This window comes from Opisthorchis viverrini (assembly GCF_000715545.1).
Source record: "Opisthorchis viverrini unplaced genomic scaffold opera_v5_194, whole genome shotgun sequence".
Classification (NCBI taxonomy): Eukaryota; Metazoa; Platyhelminthes; class Trematoda; order Opisthorchiida; family Opisthorchiidae; genus Opisthorchis; species Opisthorchis viverrini.
Window position 1 is genome coordinate 5,925 of NW_008751850.1, and position 16,806 is coordinate 22,730.

Below are 16,806 nucleotides of genomic sequence, written 5' to 3' on the forward strand. Positions count from 1 at the left end.
CGATCGAGATGCTTTTGAGCTTCTTTTACAGGGCAACCAGAGCATATCGTTCTAACATAGCTGCGGGTGTCACAACTGTTTTTACTGATGGATTCGACTGGAGGTTTCGCGCATCGGAGACGACAACTCAAGATTCGAGATCTGGTTATGATTGTGTAGACCTTTTTAGTGCTGGGATTGGTGGAACTGTTGATCAGATACAGCAATGGTTTTGGACATGCGGTGCGTCTGACAGATACCGTCAGAACACTCATCCAGCGCTACACATTTTGCTTCTAATGGCTTTCATTTTAGTTCCCAAGTTATGATTTGACCTCTCTTGGCCCGCTTATAACTTTTACTTGGCAATTGTAGTTCTTGAACGAACCGGAATGCCATTAGATCGTTCGTTTAATGGTTCTGCATTCTCCTTTCCCCAATCCACTCCTGTGTACTCACTAGACAGGGGTGAGACGGCTCAATTGGTTAGAGCGCGAATTTACTGACTGCAAGGTCCGTGGTTCGAACCCGACCTCTGCCTCTCGACTTCTGTCTAGGCTTGGGCAACCTGACAGTATCCCAGCCCTCGTGCTCCCTTTGGTGGGCACCGAAAGGGTGCTACAGCTGAACCATTTCTTCTCTTTCACCCACTAGACATGGACAACATGGAGAGGGTCAGGTTTCTAGACCGTATAAATGCATGAAATTCACTGTAGCGTCGCGTAGCTGGTGTCGCATAGATGAGCGAGCAATTCCTCTTTTGACACACCTCCACGACCAATGTAACTGCCCAAGTGAATGAACTGAGTCTGATCACGGTGTTCGACATGTTCCCAGACCAGTTGGACCATATGAATTTCAAAAATACTGACCCGTCACAAACAGGTTTGGGTTAGGGCGCATTGGCTGAGCGTACGAACAGTTTTCGCTTGGTGCGTATGGTTTTCCTTGATTTGACTTGAATGTCAACTTGTTTGTGCGCATCTTGAACTAGAGGCTTCGTTCAGAACAAGTAGAAATGGCAAAATTAGGTTTCTTTGTATGGGATGATTTGTATCGCTTACTATGTGGCTATGCTTCGCATATTTAGGTTCTTTCTGTGGTTCAGACAGTAGATTGTTTGTCTCTCTCTCTCCCTCTCTGGATATTGTGATAACAAGTCCGGAAAAGGGTTACTATCGATGCTGTTCGAGAGCGTCTGATGCCAAGTTTCTTGCAGATTCGTCGAAGAGTAAGTACTGGTTGTATTAGATAAAAAACTTCCACGAAACTTCGCTATTTTTACTTTGACGAGCATCCTGACTGCTTACCTTTCACACCAATCTACAGTAGTATCGACAAAGTGAATCATCTTTGCACATTTTGTGCCTTTCAGGTCGCTTGCGTACAAAAATCCGCCGTGTACAAATAAATGGATCATTCTGTTTCGGAGCATCTGAATGAAATGAAAACGGAAGGCTTTTCCGAGTCACAGTAAGTGATGGAATCAGGTTATATTCCTTGTGTATGACTCATCCTTCAGCCACAGATGTAACATGACCTGTGACTGTTGGGCTCATTCTCGCATCAAACTCTTCTGGATTTTCTGCTTTGCTACTTCGTGTCGTATTTTTGTTCAACTTTTTTGTCAGGTTTTTTTATTTCGAGACTTTGGGGGTGCACTAGTGTTTTTCCGAAATTCGATCCATTTTTGTCTAATTAAATTCGATGAAGGTTGCAATGTATTCTCTCCTGGTTGCGTAATGTCGACAACGAGATAAAGTGAGAATTGTTTCAATTGCTTTGATAGTGTATATCTTTGTAATGTACTACTCATAAGGTTGCTGAAAATCCGTCGACAGCCCACGACCGGTTTCGCGCTTTTGGGGGCTCATCAGGTTTATGCATATATATCTCGAATATCATAGCGACTGAAACGTAAGGCGGTCTGGTGCAGCACATTCAGTTGCCTAAGAACATCACAAACGAGAGATTCAGCTGGGTTCCAGGTGAGTCTCGAAAAACCAATTTAGTTTGCAAATCAGTGTATATTCGCTACTTTTAAAGTGCTTGCAAGTTATCATCTGCCAAAACTCTTTTGAAACAACATATTTTCTTGATTGACCCAAATTGATCTAATTTAGTTTATTCAGCTGCGGTTGGCAAACACGAGTGAACGACTCGACTCCATGAGTGCTCTAGATTAAAACGACCCCAGCTTTACGATGAAAACCAAACAAGTCCTTGGTGAATTTTTCGCACTCCCTTAGACGGTTTTTTGTTGGAAACAGAAGTACTAACAAGGTCATCCATGTGCCCCTCAGATTCACAACTGCGAAATTCCCTTCATGTGACCAACTCATACAGGTAACCTGTCGAAATGCTCGTTTCTGTATCGAATCAGGCGCCTACTGGACAGTTTGGAAGGTAGTTTTGTTCTCCATCTTTCAGAAGATGCATATATTTATTGGGAATTTAACGAAGAGGATCAATGTGAGAAGCCTCTGTTGGATTTTATACTAAAAAGCAGAAGTTTCGACGCAATACACTATTCCTAAGGTTCATGAAAGCTCTTCGACAGCCTGCGACAAGGCTCAAGTAAAATGTAAGGTTCATGGAGACTCGAGGACTGCGCCAACCTCACGAGCCCCAAGAGGGGCCAAACCGTTTGTGGGCTCTCGAGGAGTTTTCAGCAACCCTGTGGGTAGTAGTGTTGCGTCCGTACAACGCATCACTTGCATTACATTTAGTTGAAGAAAAAAAATCATGAGCGAAATATTACGCTGGGTTTCAGGTAAACCTACTTTGAGATCCAAACTTGTATGCAAATGAGTGTATTTTTCGAAGCAGGAGGTATGAAAAGCAGAAGTTTCGACGCAATACACTATTCCTAAGGTTCATGAAAGCTCTTCGACAGCCTGCGACAAGGTTCAAGTAGAATGTAAGGTTCATGGAGACTCGAGGACTGCGCCAACCTCACGAGCCCCAAGAGGGGCCAAACCGTTTGTGGGCTCTCGAGGAGTTTTCAGCAACCCTGTGGGTAGTAGTGTTGCGTCCGTACAACGCATCACTTGCATTACATTTAGTTGAAGAAAAAAAATCATGAGCGAAATATTACGCTGGGTTTCAGGTAAACCTACTTTGAGATCCAAACTTGTATGCAAATGAGTGTGTTTTTCGAAGCAGGAGGTATGTTACTGAATATGGGCGGGAATTCAGAATGGCTTTCCATGACATCTTGGTCAGCCTTCAGCAGGCTACTGAAACCACATGTGAACAGTATAAAAAGACAGACGACTTGGTGAACGATTTGATTGTGTTGGGTTAATTGCTTGAAAGAAAACGTGTTTACTGGGTGCATCTGTCACGTGACCATGTTACGAAAGAAGTCGGAGTGGCCTCGTTTCGAGATATTTAGTGCACTTAAATTGCCCCAGGGTGTAACTTCGAATAGTTGTTGATAAGAATAGAGGTTGTATGTCTCTCAGTTGTGTGGCGCGAACCAACCTTCAAGGCGCTTGGTATGTTCTAACTTTGAGTGATTCAGTGTATTCGAGCGAGAGTGCTATTCGCACCACACGCGAATGTGAAGGTAATTGAGTTGTTCCCATTGACTTGCGTTCAAACAGCTTTACTGTGTCTCCTGAAACATCGATGCCGCAATCGTTTCATCAAATTGGTTGTTATCCGCCCTAATTCGTGAGAAGGATTTACCGCCAGAAATGTCGTTCCTTTCGTGTTTTGTGCATTCAGACTCCTCGTTTGGAGGGCAAACATACCTCGTCCATTCTGTATCAATCCATGCAGGCGGGAGTTCAGCTCCATTAGTTAGGCTATTGACTTATTCACAATGTTTTGTTGTTTTAGAGCACACTGGATGGAATTTAGGCAGAATTGCCAACATTTACAAGGTGACCCGTCACAACTCGGTTGTAGTAGCCGAAGAGATCACTACTAGGTCTAAACTATTCCCAAAAATTCCACTGAAAGCACTGTCACCATCTTTGCGAACTAGTTCTTTGTGTCCGCACGACTCCACTTAACTGATTTAACAAACTCTATGTCCCTTGGGACTCTAGGTTTTTTTTTACAAATGTATCTACGAAAAACAATTTCCAGAGCTAAGTACGGACTGACTAGTTCAGTCGGAGTAGTGGTTTACCTTCGCGAGGAGCGTGTTGTAGCTAGAGCGTATTACCGATAGCAAGGGTGTGTGAAGTGAAGTAAGCCCACCAAATTAAGTGTTTTCCATGACCCAAAATATGTAGTTTGGACTCACAGGTCGCCATTCTATATTCGTCTTTTGTTTAGAAACACCCAACCACCCTCTACTTTGGAAGCGATAACGGCAATCAATTCCACTTACGACGATTGCTCCTGGAAGGTAAGCACTCAAAGACGAACGTCCGTCATCGAACACACTGTTACTTTCATGTGTTCACTTGTGATTGTGGGATACTCTTTCAAACGACGCCAAAAGTTCCTTGTACAGTTCTAAATGAGTTGAAGTTATTTTGTTGCTTTTAAACCAAGTTTTGACAGGTCCCCTGATGACAAGTGCATATTCGCTGAGGAACTCTTGTAATATGCAACCAGCTTTTCACTTTGTTCATCTAAACTAGCAGATACCAAGTGTAGACACAACTTGGCATTGTTCCTATGAGAACAGATAGATAACTGCTATTTGTTGGGGGTACGCGAATTTCATTCAGGCGTCCGATACTACTTGCAAGACTAGTCCTTTTTACACAAATTTTGGCCATACAGCCTACAGGTTGTAGTAAGAAAAGGAACTTGGGTTTTACGGAAGAAAGTATCGTGCAACCTGATTTGGGGTATATGATCAGATTTGAAAGATTTGGACACAAATGAATGCTAATGAGCGATTGTAATTGTTCAATTGTCCACTAGAGTTTTCCGTTTGGTTCTAACGTTAGATTTGCCTATAGGCTGGGGGAGGGGTTAGGTTACTTAGAGGTCACTTAGAGGTTACCTCCGCACGCGGTTTATGCGGAGTACAGCTATTCCGGGTTTGAAAGCCGCGATATCCATGGCTGATTGAAAAGCTTTGCGAAGGGAGTCACACTTTTGTCGATGTCCCTTTTCCCTGTGAGGCGGAAAGCTGTACCGATTTCAGTTAGCCCCACGACTGATGGACAGGCATAGTGCTTCACGCTGTTATGGAATTACTGACTTGAGTAAATTGGTCGGTGTGTACTCAACCAAGAAAAGGCAATCTTTTCGACAAAATTTACGCATGTGTTTTAGTGCCTCCGCTAACAGCGTTGTTTTGCTCTCCTAAATCCAAATAAGAAAGCATTTTTGACTTCCGAACAGTTACCATGTCATGCTCATCGAGTGTGATTTGCCTTGTGGTTGGCAAATCAGTGTTGAGCTGTTGAGCAACAGCTGATCAACCTCAATCCGATTGCGACAACCAATCGTTTATTACCAGACGTGTCACGTGAGAGCGCGGCCACTGCCGGGGCCCCCTACGTCAAAATGTTCCGCACTCATCCGTAATTGATCTTTCAGTTTGTATTGGGTAACGTTGTCGACAAGTTGTATTGGAGGATGTACTTCTTATAAGCCCTTAGAGACGTACGGGTTATAAATCATTCCTGTCTGATTGTTGCTGGGCCCAACTTGATATATGAATATAGACATCGGAAAAGAGAACGCTAGATGAACGCGTTTTCAGTTACTCAAGTCATAAGTAGGGTCGAATGTAATAAAAGGCGAACGTTGGGGTAGGAAAATCTGCATGTCAGTCAGAGCGAAGCGTGTCATCTAACATAGAGCTGATTGCCTGCGTTATCTAGGAGAAATGACCTGGTTTGTGTTATTGAAAGATGAAAGATAAACGTTGGGACAGTCCAGCTGGGTAATTTGGACATGACAAGCGAGAGATTCAGCTGGGTTCCAGGTGAGTCTCTCGAAAAAACCAAAGTATTTTGCCAATGAATGTATATTCGCTAATTTCGTGCGATTTTGTTTCAATTAGAACATAAGGTTGACGGAAACCCGGGGACTATGCCTACTTGATGAGCCCCAAAAAGGGTGAAACCGGTCGTGGGCCTGTCGGCGGTTTTCAGCAACCTTATGGGTAGTACATTACAAAGATTGCACAAATCCTCTCTGTGCACTTCTGTGTGAGAAGTGGGATAGCAAGGGCTTCGTCAACCGGGAGATTACGCCGACCTGAATATAATACATCAAGCCATATCTCACATACAATCCAGACAATGATAACTGCGTTCGAGGTGACCTTTGACCTCATTGGCATGCGGATTTTCCTACTCCACGTTTGCCTCACACTGATTGATTCGCTCTCATTATGTCTGACGCCCGGAAGATGAATAACGGAAAACACGTGATCACATAAAGTTCCATCTCTTAGCTAATATTTTAATGTTATACTAAACAACTAAATCCCTCTTCCAGAAAACACAGCAAATCAAGTCGGAGCTTTCGAAGACTCTTCGAAAAGTGTCTGGTATTGATGAAGAAAGTGGAACACAGCATCATCAACTAGAACACTGTGGCGAGTTTCTACGGATGAAACCAACGGAGAAATTTACTGATTACAGCGTGAGTTATCTGCTGTTTAATCTACCGCAAAACTCAGGTTGCGTCATTTTTTTTCGCTTTTTGTAAATTTATGGGTGTTGGAGATAAATCCAAAGTTATTTTGAATACTCCCTGTGGTCGATGATTGTCATGTCTTTGTTTTAAACTTCCTCATTTCCATCAGGTAATTTCGCAAGTCGATCGATTGACTCATCTTTCACAGTGTTGATTTTAACTTGACGTACGTTGCATGCAAACTCATAACCAGATGGGTTGCTAATCTCATCAGGCCTGCACGTGCAATGCGTACGAGCATTGACTCCAGTATCAAGACCCAGTGAGGAATGGATCGGCACAGCAGGATTATCGGAGGTTATTCGAAGACTGTTGAACTTAGCCGACATTCGAGTAGCTTTTCAGAAAGGAAGAAACGCTACGCTCAGTTTTGGTGCAATTGAAAGATCCCCTGCCGGCTGAGAGGACTAGGGACTGTGTGTAAAAGTTAAATGCAACGATTGTACTAAGGTTTACGTAGGACAAACACTCAGGAAACTGCACACCAGAATTGGCGAGTATAATAGAAAGATAAACAAACCACCGAGGAATGCGGGTGGATACAAAGCGCTGGTCGAGGACTCAGTGATGGCGGTGCATGCGTTAGACACGGGACAGAATACGTCTGCGGAATGTAGAGGTTTTAAGACGAAAACTGAGATTCACACCACAGCGGTTAATGGCCGAGGCGGTGGAAATCGCCAAGCATCACAGCGTGAATAGAATACAGAGTGTAGAAGTGACGAGCATATGGAGAGTTGTCTTAGATAAGCGGAGTTGACACGTGACGCTGTGAGGTGGCCACTGTACGCAGAATAATTAAGCAGAGGGTGGAAATCCCAACCTGTTCACCGTTCGTGGAACCGCTTTCCCTTAAACAACCATCGTAGCACGAGGTCATCCACACAGGCGGACAAAAGTCCCATCAGCTTGACATCCGCCCTGGCACACAAATTCCTTTGGCCGATTCTTAATACAGATTTAGCCTGACTCAGCTGGTTGGTTCTCCTTCCATCTTAAATCTCGACCAACGTCGTAACCTAGTTACTTGACCTGACGAAGCTTGTGCGTCAAAAGCGAAACGTTGCCCAGCAATAAATCAACCGATTGTCACCAAACTTTTCCGAAAATGGTGACTACTCAATCGGTTTCCAGGCGTTTCCAGGTTTTTAACCACCTCGAATTGTCTTGGATAGCCCTGGGGAATTTCGTAACAAGGCAGGAGGCATCGTTTCAGAAGAGCTTGGTAAATAATCGGTAGTTTTTGGCAACGTTTCGCTTTTTACACAAAAGTTTCATCGGGCCACGAAATTGGCCAGGTTGTAAGACAGACAGGGAACCAATCAATAAGTCAGTCCTCTTCAGATTATCACACTAGATCAGTGTTGAGTGTCAGTTAACGGCTCTTTTTGGCTAGTGTGGTTGCCAAAATCTTGAAGTGATGGGTTGGAGGAGTTTCAAATTACTTCCGACCTGTTTTTGTTCCTAGTATTCCACTTCAGGGTGCTTCAATTGATGATTCACGTCGGGTGACACTGGTAGATTTTCCTTGGCATTCGCGGCCATGTGAATGCGACAGTTTATTTAGGGGGAGGGGTTGTGGGTAAGGTTGAGTGGAATCCAGATGATGACTACTCTCTCTCTCTCTGATAATCGCACACCAACACGTGACTCAAGGCCGTTCTCCACGTGCTTGCCAGGTCCACGCCTTCTATTCTGTTAACACTGGGATGCTTGGCGATTTCTACCGCCTCANTTGGCCGATTCTTAATACAGATTTAGCCTGACTCAGCTGGTTAGTTCTTCCATCTTAAATCTCGACCAACGTCGTAACCTAGTTACTTGACCTGACGAAGCTTGTGCGTCAAAAGCGAAACGTTGCCCAGCAATAAATCTACCGATTGTCACCAAACTTTTCCGAAAATGGTGACTACTCAATCGGTTTCCAGGCGTTTCCAGGTTTTTAACCACCTCGAATTGTCTTGGATAGCCCTGGGGAATTTCGTAACAAGGCAGGAGGCATCGTTTCAGAAGAGCTTGATAAATAATCGGTAGTTTTCGGCAACGTTTCGCTTTTTACACAAAAGTTTCATCGGGCCACGAAATTGGCCAGGTTGTAAGACAGACAGGGAACCAATCAATAAGTCAGTCCTTTTCAGATTATCACACTAGATCAGTGTTGAGTGTCAGTTAACGGCTCTTTTTGGCTAGTGTGGTTGCCAAAATCTTGAAGTGATGGGTTGGAGGAGTTTCAAATTACTTCCGACCTGTTTTTGTTCCTAGTATTCCACTTCAGGGTGCTTCAATTGATGATTCACCTCGGGTGACATTGGTAGTTTTTCCTTGGTCTTCGCGGCCATGTGAATGCAACAATTTATTTAGGGAGAGGGGAGGTGGGTAAGGTTGAGTGGAATCCAGATGATGACTACTCTCTCTCTCTGATAATCGCACACCAACACGTGACTCAAGACCGTTCTCCACGTGCTTGCCAGGTCCACGCCTTCTATTCTGTTAACACTGGGATGCTTGGCGATTTCTACCGCCTCATCTATCAGTCTCTGTGACGCGAACCGTACTCCTCGCCTCAAAACCTCGACATTCCAAGTCTATTTTATGTCCCGTGTCCAGTGCGTCTTCCGCAATTGCCTAGTCTTTCAGTTACGCTCGACATTCATCTTCGTTTCTCTGCCGCCGGCTTGTTTTTCTACTTCACTTTCACTGGCTGTCTGTCCTAGATAGAACCTGGTGCAGTCCTTACACTTAATTTTTTAAAAAGGCCCTGGTTCTGTTTGCCGGGAGGCACCAGTGCAGAGCGCAAAGTGTTGCCCCTCTGGAAAACTACTCTTATGTTAGCTGTCTTTAGAATCCTTCGAATGACCTCCGATGTCCCTGATTTATATGGAATAACAGCGGTCCCGATCCATTTCCTGTTGATTTTCGCTACCAGTACCAACACCCTTCGCAATTGACGCTTAATCAAGCTAGCAGGATATCGAAAACCCCGAAGTTTGTTCTTTACTTCAATTTGGGCCGCTGTCCGATCAGCTTCTTCTGTGCACGAGGCCCTTACACACCTAAACATTGATGGCGCAATACTGGCGAATGCCGACTTCGGATCGGCAGACGAGTAGTTCAAAACTGTTTCCCCCAGACCTCATGTTTCATGCTGTCTTAAAAGGCCAAGGTACCCGAGGTTGACTGTTTTCATACTAAATTTGATGTGTAGACTCAGTTCACTCAGATAGTTGTAAAACCCACTTACCTGTTTCGTTTCATCACGACGAAAGTGTCATCTACATACCACCAGAATATCTTTGGTGGGTGTGGGACTCCGGCTAAAGCTCTCTGTTCAAATTCTTCCATAAATATATTTGCCAAAAGCGGGGATATTGGAGATCCCATTGCTAGACCTTGTTCTTGAGTATCAATCACTGAGTCAAAAACGAAGTGGGTCAGATTCATACATGCTTTTATGCCTTCCACTATTTCATCCACCGTGAGCTGTGTCCGTTCTGAAAGGGTGGTGTCCACTAATAGCAGTCGCTTGGCTATTTCTAAAGAGTCCCCTTTTGGCACAATTGTCTATAACGAATTCACATCGAAACCTACAAGGATGTCATCTGGTTCAACAGTGACACCCGCTACTTCGGTGGCGAAATCATGTGAATTCTTAATGTAAGTACTAGATTTCCCAGTGAGGGGCTTTAAAATACCGGCCAAGAATCTGGCCAGTTCGTGCGGTGGGGAACCTATTCCGTCTACTATCGGTCTCACCGGGACATCTGGTTTATGGATTTTTGGAAGGCCATAAAGTCGTGGTTGGATTTCCCTTTTGGGGTACAATCGATACTTGTTACCTTGCCCTAAGTGGTTTATCATGGACCGCGAAAATCCCCCAACTTCGGCTTCACTGCTATTCATCATAGATGTAATATGCACATTACCGATCTCCCTCCGTAAGGACCCTCAGCTAGGTGTTGCTTAACCTACTGTAAATAATAATTCTTATTCATGACAACAGTAGCCTTACCTTTATTTGCCTTTGTAATCACTACGTTGTCCAAAAAATTGTTACTAAACTCTTCTGAAACGATGACTTCTCAATTTCTCAATCGATTCAAAACCTTTTCTAAAAGCAGCAGGCACTTCAAGAACCTGTGCTTGGCAATATTCAACTTATGCCGAGTCCTCATCTACCGAGACCAGTTTTGTCTACTCTCCCCACTTCAGTATGTCTCAAACTGTAAGATGACTTGACAGAAGGGTTGAAAAAGGATTGTGAAAGTTTTAGTTCTTTGGTGCTATTTAACTCCCATGATAGAGTTGGCCTGAAGTTTTTATCGCGCTTGGCTTGGAACGTTGCATTGTGTTAGTGGTGTTCACGCAGTCTGGATTGGGCTAGCGTACCATCTATTTCTTTTCCACCCTTGGTCTCTTATTAGGAGAAAATAAACCTTGCTGCAGCATCACCCATGAAGTGCCATGGTCAACACTGATGCTGAAGTCTGTTGTGGCAATCATGACACTCAAGGGGGACGTAAGTTTAGGTGCACTGGAGAGAGTGGAGAGTAATAAAAAAAGACTGTGAAGACAGCGACCCCCAAAAGGAGCTTCAGTTTGGTTTGGACGAATCCAAACAAGATAATTAGAATTAAAAAGGATACAGTGAAGTAGTTCTGGAAAAGTAGGCGAGTAGTCACAGATCTTGTAGCTTTGATTCCAGGCAGGAAAGAAATAGCGAAAGTGATGAACAAGTGTCAAGACGATGCTTCCCACCCGGACAAGAGTGCTTGTCATCTACCGCCTGATATAATACGAGCATTAGTAACCACTAAGTGATTCGAACATCCTTGTTACATACAAAGACGGTTTTGTCATCTACTAAACCCAGTCACATTGACGGTACATCAGCTTGTCTGCTGAGGATTCACGGCCAACCAGCGAGTGTTTGCATTTACAGCCTTCCGGTGCCTAACGTCACCGGCCCCAAACGTTTGGTTGGTTTAAATGGGAACAGGAAGGAATTGTGTACTGGCTGAATTGAATGATCGTTTTTGAAAAAAAGTTTTGTGACAATCGGTAGATTTATTGCTGGGCAACGTTTCGCTTTTGACACAAAAGCTTCGTCAGGCCAACTGAATAGGTTCCGAGGTTGGTCGAGACTTAAGGTGGAAGGAGAACCAATCAGCTAAGTCAAGCTAAATCTCTGTTGGGTGACGGCCGAGGGATTTTAGTATGTTAGAGTGGTTGAACAAGTGTTGGGCCGATGGGGGAACCTACATGTGTTCGGGTCCAGCCTAGGGTCTAGTTCTTCTAGTTCGGTCGATTTGATGGGCCCTCTTGAACGTCGTTTGAACCTTCTGTCAATCTGTGTGGGTGAGCTAGTGCTAAGATAGTTGTGTGAGAGGGATGCTGTGACTTTCGGTCGGGTAGTGATTCCCACCCCCACTCCCCGGTTTTTGCTTATGATTCTACGTGGGTTAACAACCACACAATCACGTGTTAACTCGGCTTATCTAAGACCGCTTTCCATACGCTCGCATTCCATTTCATTCCTTGGTGGTGTTCTTTTATGCTCACCAATTCTGGTGCGCGATTCCATAGCAGTTTGTCCTATGTACACCTTAGTGCAATCGTTGCGGCTAATTTCATACACACAGTCCCTAGTCGTTTCAACCGGCAGGGGATCTTTCAAGTGTACCAAAACAGTGCGTAGCGTTTTTCCCTCCTGCGCAGCTACTCGAATGTTGGCTAAGTCCAACAGTGTTCGAATAATCTGTGGTGTTCCTGATTTATATAGAATGACTGCTGTGCCAATCCATTCTTTACTGGGTCTAGATACTGGAACCAATTTCTTCCTTAGTTGACGCCTAATCAAACTTTTCATTCCTTGGTGGTGTTCTTTTATGCTCACCAATTCTGGTGCGCGATTCCATAGCAGTTTGTCCTATGTACACCTTAGTGCAATCGTTGCGGCTAATTTCATACACACAGTCCCTAGTCGTTTCAACCGGCAGGGGGTCTTTCAAATGTACCAAAACAGTGCGTAGCGTTTTTCCCTCCCTCCTGCGCACTCGAATGTTGGCTAAGTCCAACAGTGTTCGAATAATCTGTGGTGTTCCTGATTTATATAGAATGACTGCTGTGCCAATCCATTCTTTACTGGGTCTAGATACTGGAGCCAATTTCTTCCTTAGTTGACGCCTAATCAAACTTACTTGGTATCCTATTTCTTGAAGTCTGTTAGCAACCTCGATTTGAACCGCTGAAGAAGCTTGTGTCAAAAACGAAACTTTGCCCAGCAATAAATCTACCGATTGTCACCAAACGTTTTCGAAAACAATGACTACTCAATCGGTTCCAAGTATTTTTCACCTGATTGGATGTCCAGGAATGCTGCGACCTTCGGTCGGGTTGGGATTTCCAGCTCCCCAACCCCAGTTTTTGTTAATGATTCTACTTGGATTGACAACCACCCAGTCACGTGCCAACTTGGCTTATCCAAGGCCGCTTTCCGATTTTGATATGTCAGTACTAGATACGATGTGTATCGCCGCTATGACCACCTTCATTGAATGATGTTTGTGAGAGGTAGACAAGGTGACTGACTGGTGAGGTGATAGAGAGCAGTAAACTTTACACTGAATTTGAGGGATCTGATTTCCACGATTGGCCGATCTTGTGATAAAAAAATTAGTATACCAGTACTATGGTGTAGATGAGGTGTGATTTCACAGCGAATTTTGAAGCCTGTTTAATGTTCGTTTTTAACTCATGATATGCATGCTTGGCACAGGTTCTCATAACATACGAGGAATGAAGAAAGTGATCAGCTGTAGCAACCTTTCGGTGCCTCGTGTCACCCGAAGGTTGCACGAAGGCTGGGATACTGCCAGGTTGCTCAAGTCTAGACAGGGGAAGTCGAGCGGCAGAGGTCGGGTTCGAACCACGGACCTTCCGGTCAGTAAATTTGTGCTCTTACCACTTAGGCGATCTCGCCCCGAGGAATGATCAGCAACGTGAAAACTTTTGACTGGAAAAATTCATCGTCTCTAGAGTACCAGGAATTTTCGGTTGTCAAAATATGAGATGTGCAGGATACGTAGTATGTCATTTTCCCCTATTATTTTCCCTTATTCTTTTAGTTACTGAGTGGTTCCACACACATGCAGCCGTCTATTCAATTTGGTCAAAATGATATCCAGTGTTTGTTGGAGGAGAACGCCTTGTTGGAAGAACGCGTGGAACTGTATTCGATAGAGCGAAAGAAGCTACTAAGCGACAATGCCTATCTTGACCAACTGGTTGACGTAAGCGAACAGTTTTTTTTGTTTGTCCTGGTGACGAGGCATCTAATCACATTTATAATTTTTTATAACGGCTGATAAACCCACACAAGCTGCCAGCCTACATGCACGCGCTCCTGACATGCTTTGTTGTCGAGTTGAAACGTTACTAATAGCACGTTTTTCAAGGTCACACCAGCAGAAGGGGATTAATTTGGCGGCAGCTGTTTCATAGTCATCTATCATCTCGCGTGCGCGTGCGACCAACCAGTTTTGGATGAAACGCCACTCTCTAAACCAGTAACACTGTTTGTGATGATTCCACCAACGGTTCAAGTGACGTTCTCAACTTATAGTGACCGTCTGTCACATTCTGCTATTCAATCTAGTTCGTAACCTTTTCGTTTCCCGCACCAGCAACGATAAATCTAACAAGGTTCACCATTCCAACTCTCTAGAATGAATCAATTACTAACAAATCACTAGGCATTATCGTGGATACAATTCATTCACTCATCATAAATGTATTATTTACGTACTTTGTTCTATTTACATATTAACTAATCGTAATCTTGTCATACGGTCCAGTCGCTTTCTAAACGCACTTGCAGGTTTACAACCAATTGTGTCGAGCGTCAAGTTAGCGGCTGTTTCGTGTGTCAATTTTGTCCTCGTTTTTCGATGCTTTTTTTCGGGCAGGGTCACACACATGTTATGTTGCGCAGCATTTCACTTTTGCAGCTAAAACTCTATGAACTCAAAATTGTGGAAGCTGTCCACGTGACTTCGCTTATGTTCGAGTTGTAGCTTCAAATCGACAAACGCATGTTGTGCCGGGTTTCAAAAATAATTTCGGAAAGAATTTCTCATCCATGCTTGTGGCGTTTTACCTCCTACATACACATTGAGATTGATAAATGAGTGATTTGTTAACACACGACGGCTTTAGTCCAGAAAAGAAGATAGTCTGAAACCTTATACCCGTAACACACTACTCATAAGGTTGCTGAAAACCGTTCGATAGCCTATGACGGCTTCCCGCCTTCTTGAAGCTCATCAGGAGGGCGACGTCCCCGAGTTTCCTTCAGCCTTATGTTTTACTTTATTCCGGTTTAAGCCTTAGATTCAGCTGGATTCGGTTGAGTATCTTCTCGAAACCAACTTCGTGTGCAAATCTGAGTATTTGTCGAAGACAGCCTGAAGTTTTCATAAGGGAGACTACTAACAAGGTTGCGGAAACTCTTCGACAGTCCACGACCGGTTTCGCCCTTCTTGAGGCTCATCAGGTGGGCGCAGTCTCCGAGTTTCCGTCAACCTTATGTTCTACTTGAAAACAGTCCCATTTGGGAGTAGTTTCCCTCGTGAAAATATACTGCGATATTTCGAATATCGTGCCAACTGAATCATGAGGCGGCCTGTGTGCACCACCTTCAGTTGTAGAGTATCATATACGAGAGATTCAGGTTGAGTCTCCGTGAAAACCAAATTGATTTGCAAGTGAATTTATTTCTCGAAAACAGCCTCAAATCGTTTCTCCACCAATGGAAAAGTTCCTCTGTTCGTGAACAGTATAAAATGTCAATTCCAGGTAGACAATCATCTACACACTAGTTGCTCTCTCCATCCCTTGTTTGTGTTGTTCATAGCGGGACAGTTCAAATCAGAGTTCAATTGCCTTCTCCCACTTTGCATACTGACAAACCAATAGCGTTCAGGTTTTTAGACCGGTTGAGCAAATAGCCAAGTAGTGAATCGGACAGGGGAACATGGTAAGACTGTTATTATTTACGAAATTGGTGCTGTTCCGGAAATTCCGAATGCTAGCATCTCCAACTATACCGTCGGATAAAAACCAGAAGGACTCAACTTCCATATCAACGCAGGTAGGGGGCGCCAGTTGATGTCGTTTCGGGAGATGTCCACGATTGAATCGTCAAGTGTCAATCGGTAATGGCAGATGACTCCTTTGAGATTTCCTCATGGATGGTCGTAGTCTTATTCACGTTCATGAAGGATTCGTCGGACTGCTGCTTCATACGTTTTGAAGAACGCCCAAAGCCATTACAGGGGACAGTCGTAGCTAAGAGGAAAAGTTACGGTACAATAAACCTAGGTTCCCGGACGCTTTATGACATCTTGAGGGGTGTCCTTTTCAAGGGATAAATCTAAAAACGTCAACGCGAGGTAAACTTCCATCTTTGCCAAAACGATGGCCTAGCAAATACGGAGCCAAACGCAGACTCCACCGAGACACATCTTTTCATGCTTCAGTACCGATGGCAACTCAACGTAATTAACATGAATGCTTTAATGGAATTTCATTCACGGTCACCACAAAGACGCAAACCCCGTCCAGAGAACAATTCCATCGCGTTGTATTTATCCCCGATTGACGTGAGGGACCACAGTCAAACATTTTTTAATTGTGATCCATCAGATTTGTGCTTTCATCCTCTAGGACTCTTCACTAAAAAACAGTAACGATAAAGATAGCTGATCACATCGAGTCAGACCATGAATATATACAGAGAAAAGAACAAATAGTCGCCTGTATCTGCCATCAAAGACAGGTCATCATCATCATTTTGTAATAACCGCGTACTCGTCGTATAGTGGTCGTAGCTGCCGCAGTTTCGTTCACCGATGATTTGGGGGAGGGGAGGGGTAGGTAGCTGCGCATTGCATACATCCAGCACTGTCACTGGGCTGTCAAGTGGGGGGTTGGTTGGAAAAGGAGCTTTGCATTGAAGGCAATAGCTTGAATGCACGAGCGCCATTGAGGGCGCGACTGGGCCATGTCTGACAACGTCTCTAGCCATTGATGTGGCCCGTCTCGGGATCCCTATCCAGGAAGACAGCAATGACCAGCGCAGCTGAGTTTGCTGGTAATGGCTTTCATACTTCGCTGCCAAGTCATTGTTTGACCGTCTCTGGCTCT

General features: G+C 44.2%; 1 protein-coding gene across 1 annotated transcript in view; it reads left to right on the top strand.

The window, feature by feature from the left end:
- Positions 1–6,402: 6,402 nt before the first annotated feature.
- T265_14433 (hypothetical protein) overlaps positions 6,403–16,806 on the top strand; it is a gene marked incomplete at both ends in the record, with an annotated part of 21,476 nt that continues 11,072 nt past the window's right edge. Inside the window, 2 exons of the mRNA XM_009173616.1 lie at positions 6,403–6,549; positions 13,728–13,892. Coding sequence (XP_009171880.1) covers positions 6,403–6,549; positions 13,728–13,892 — 312 coding nt within the window. The remainder of the gene's footprint in view (positions 6,550–13,727; positions 13,893–16,806) is intronic.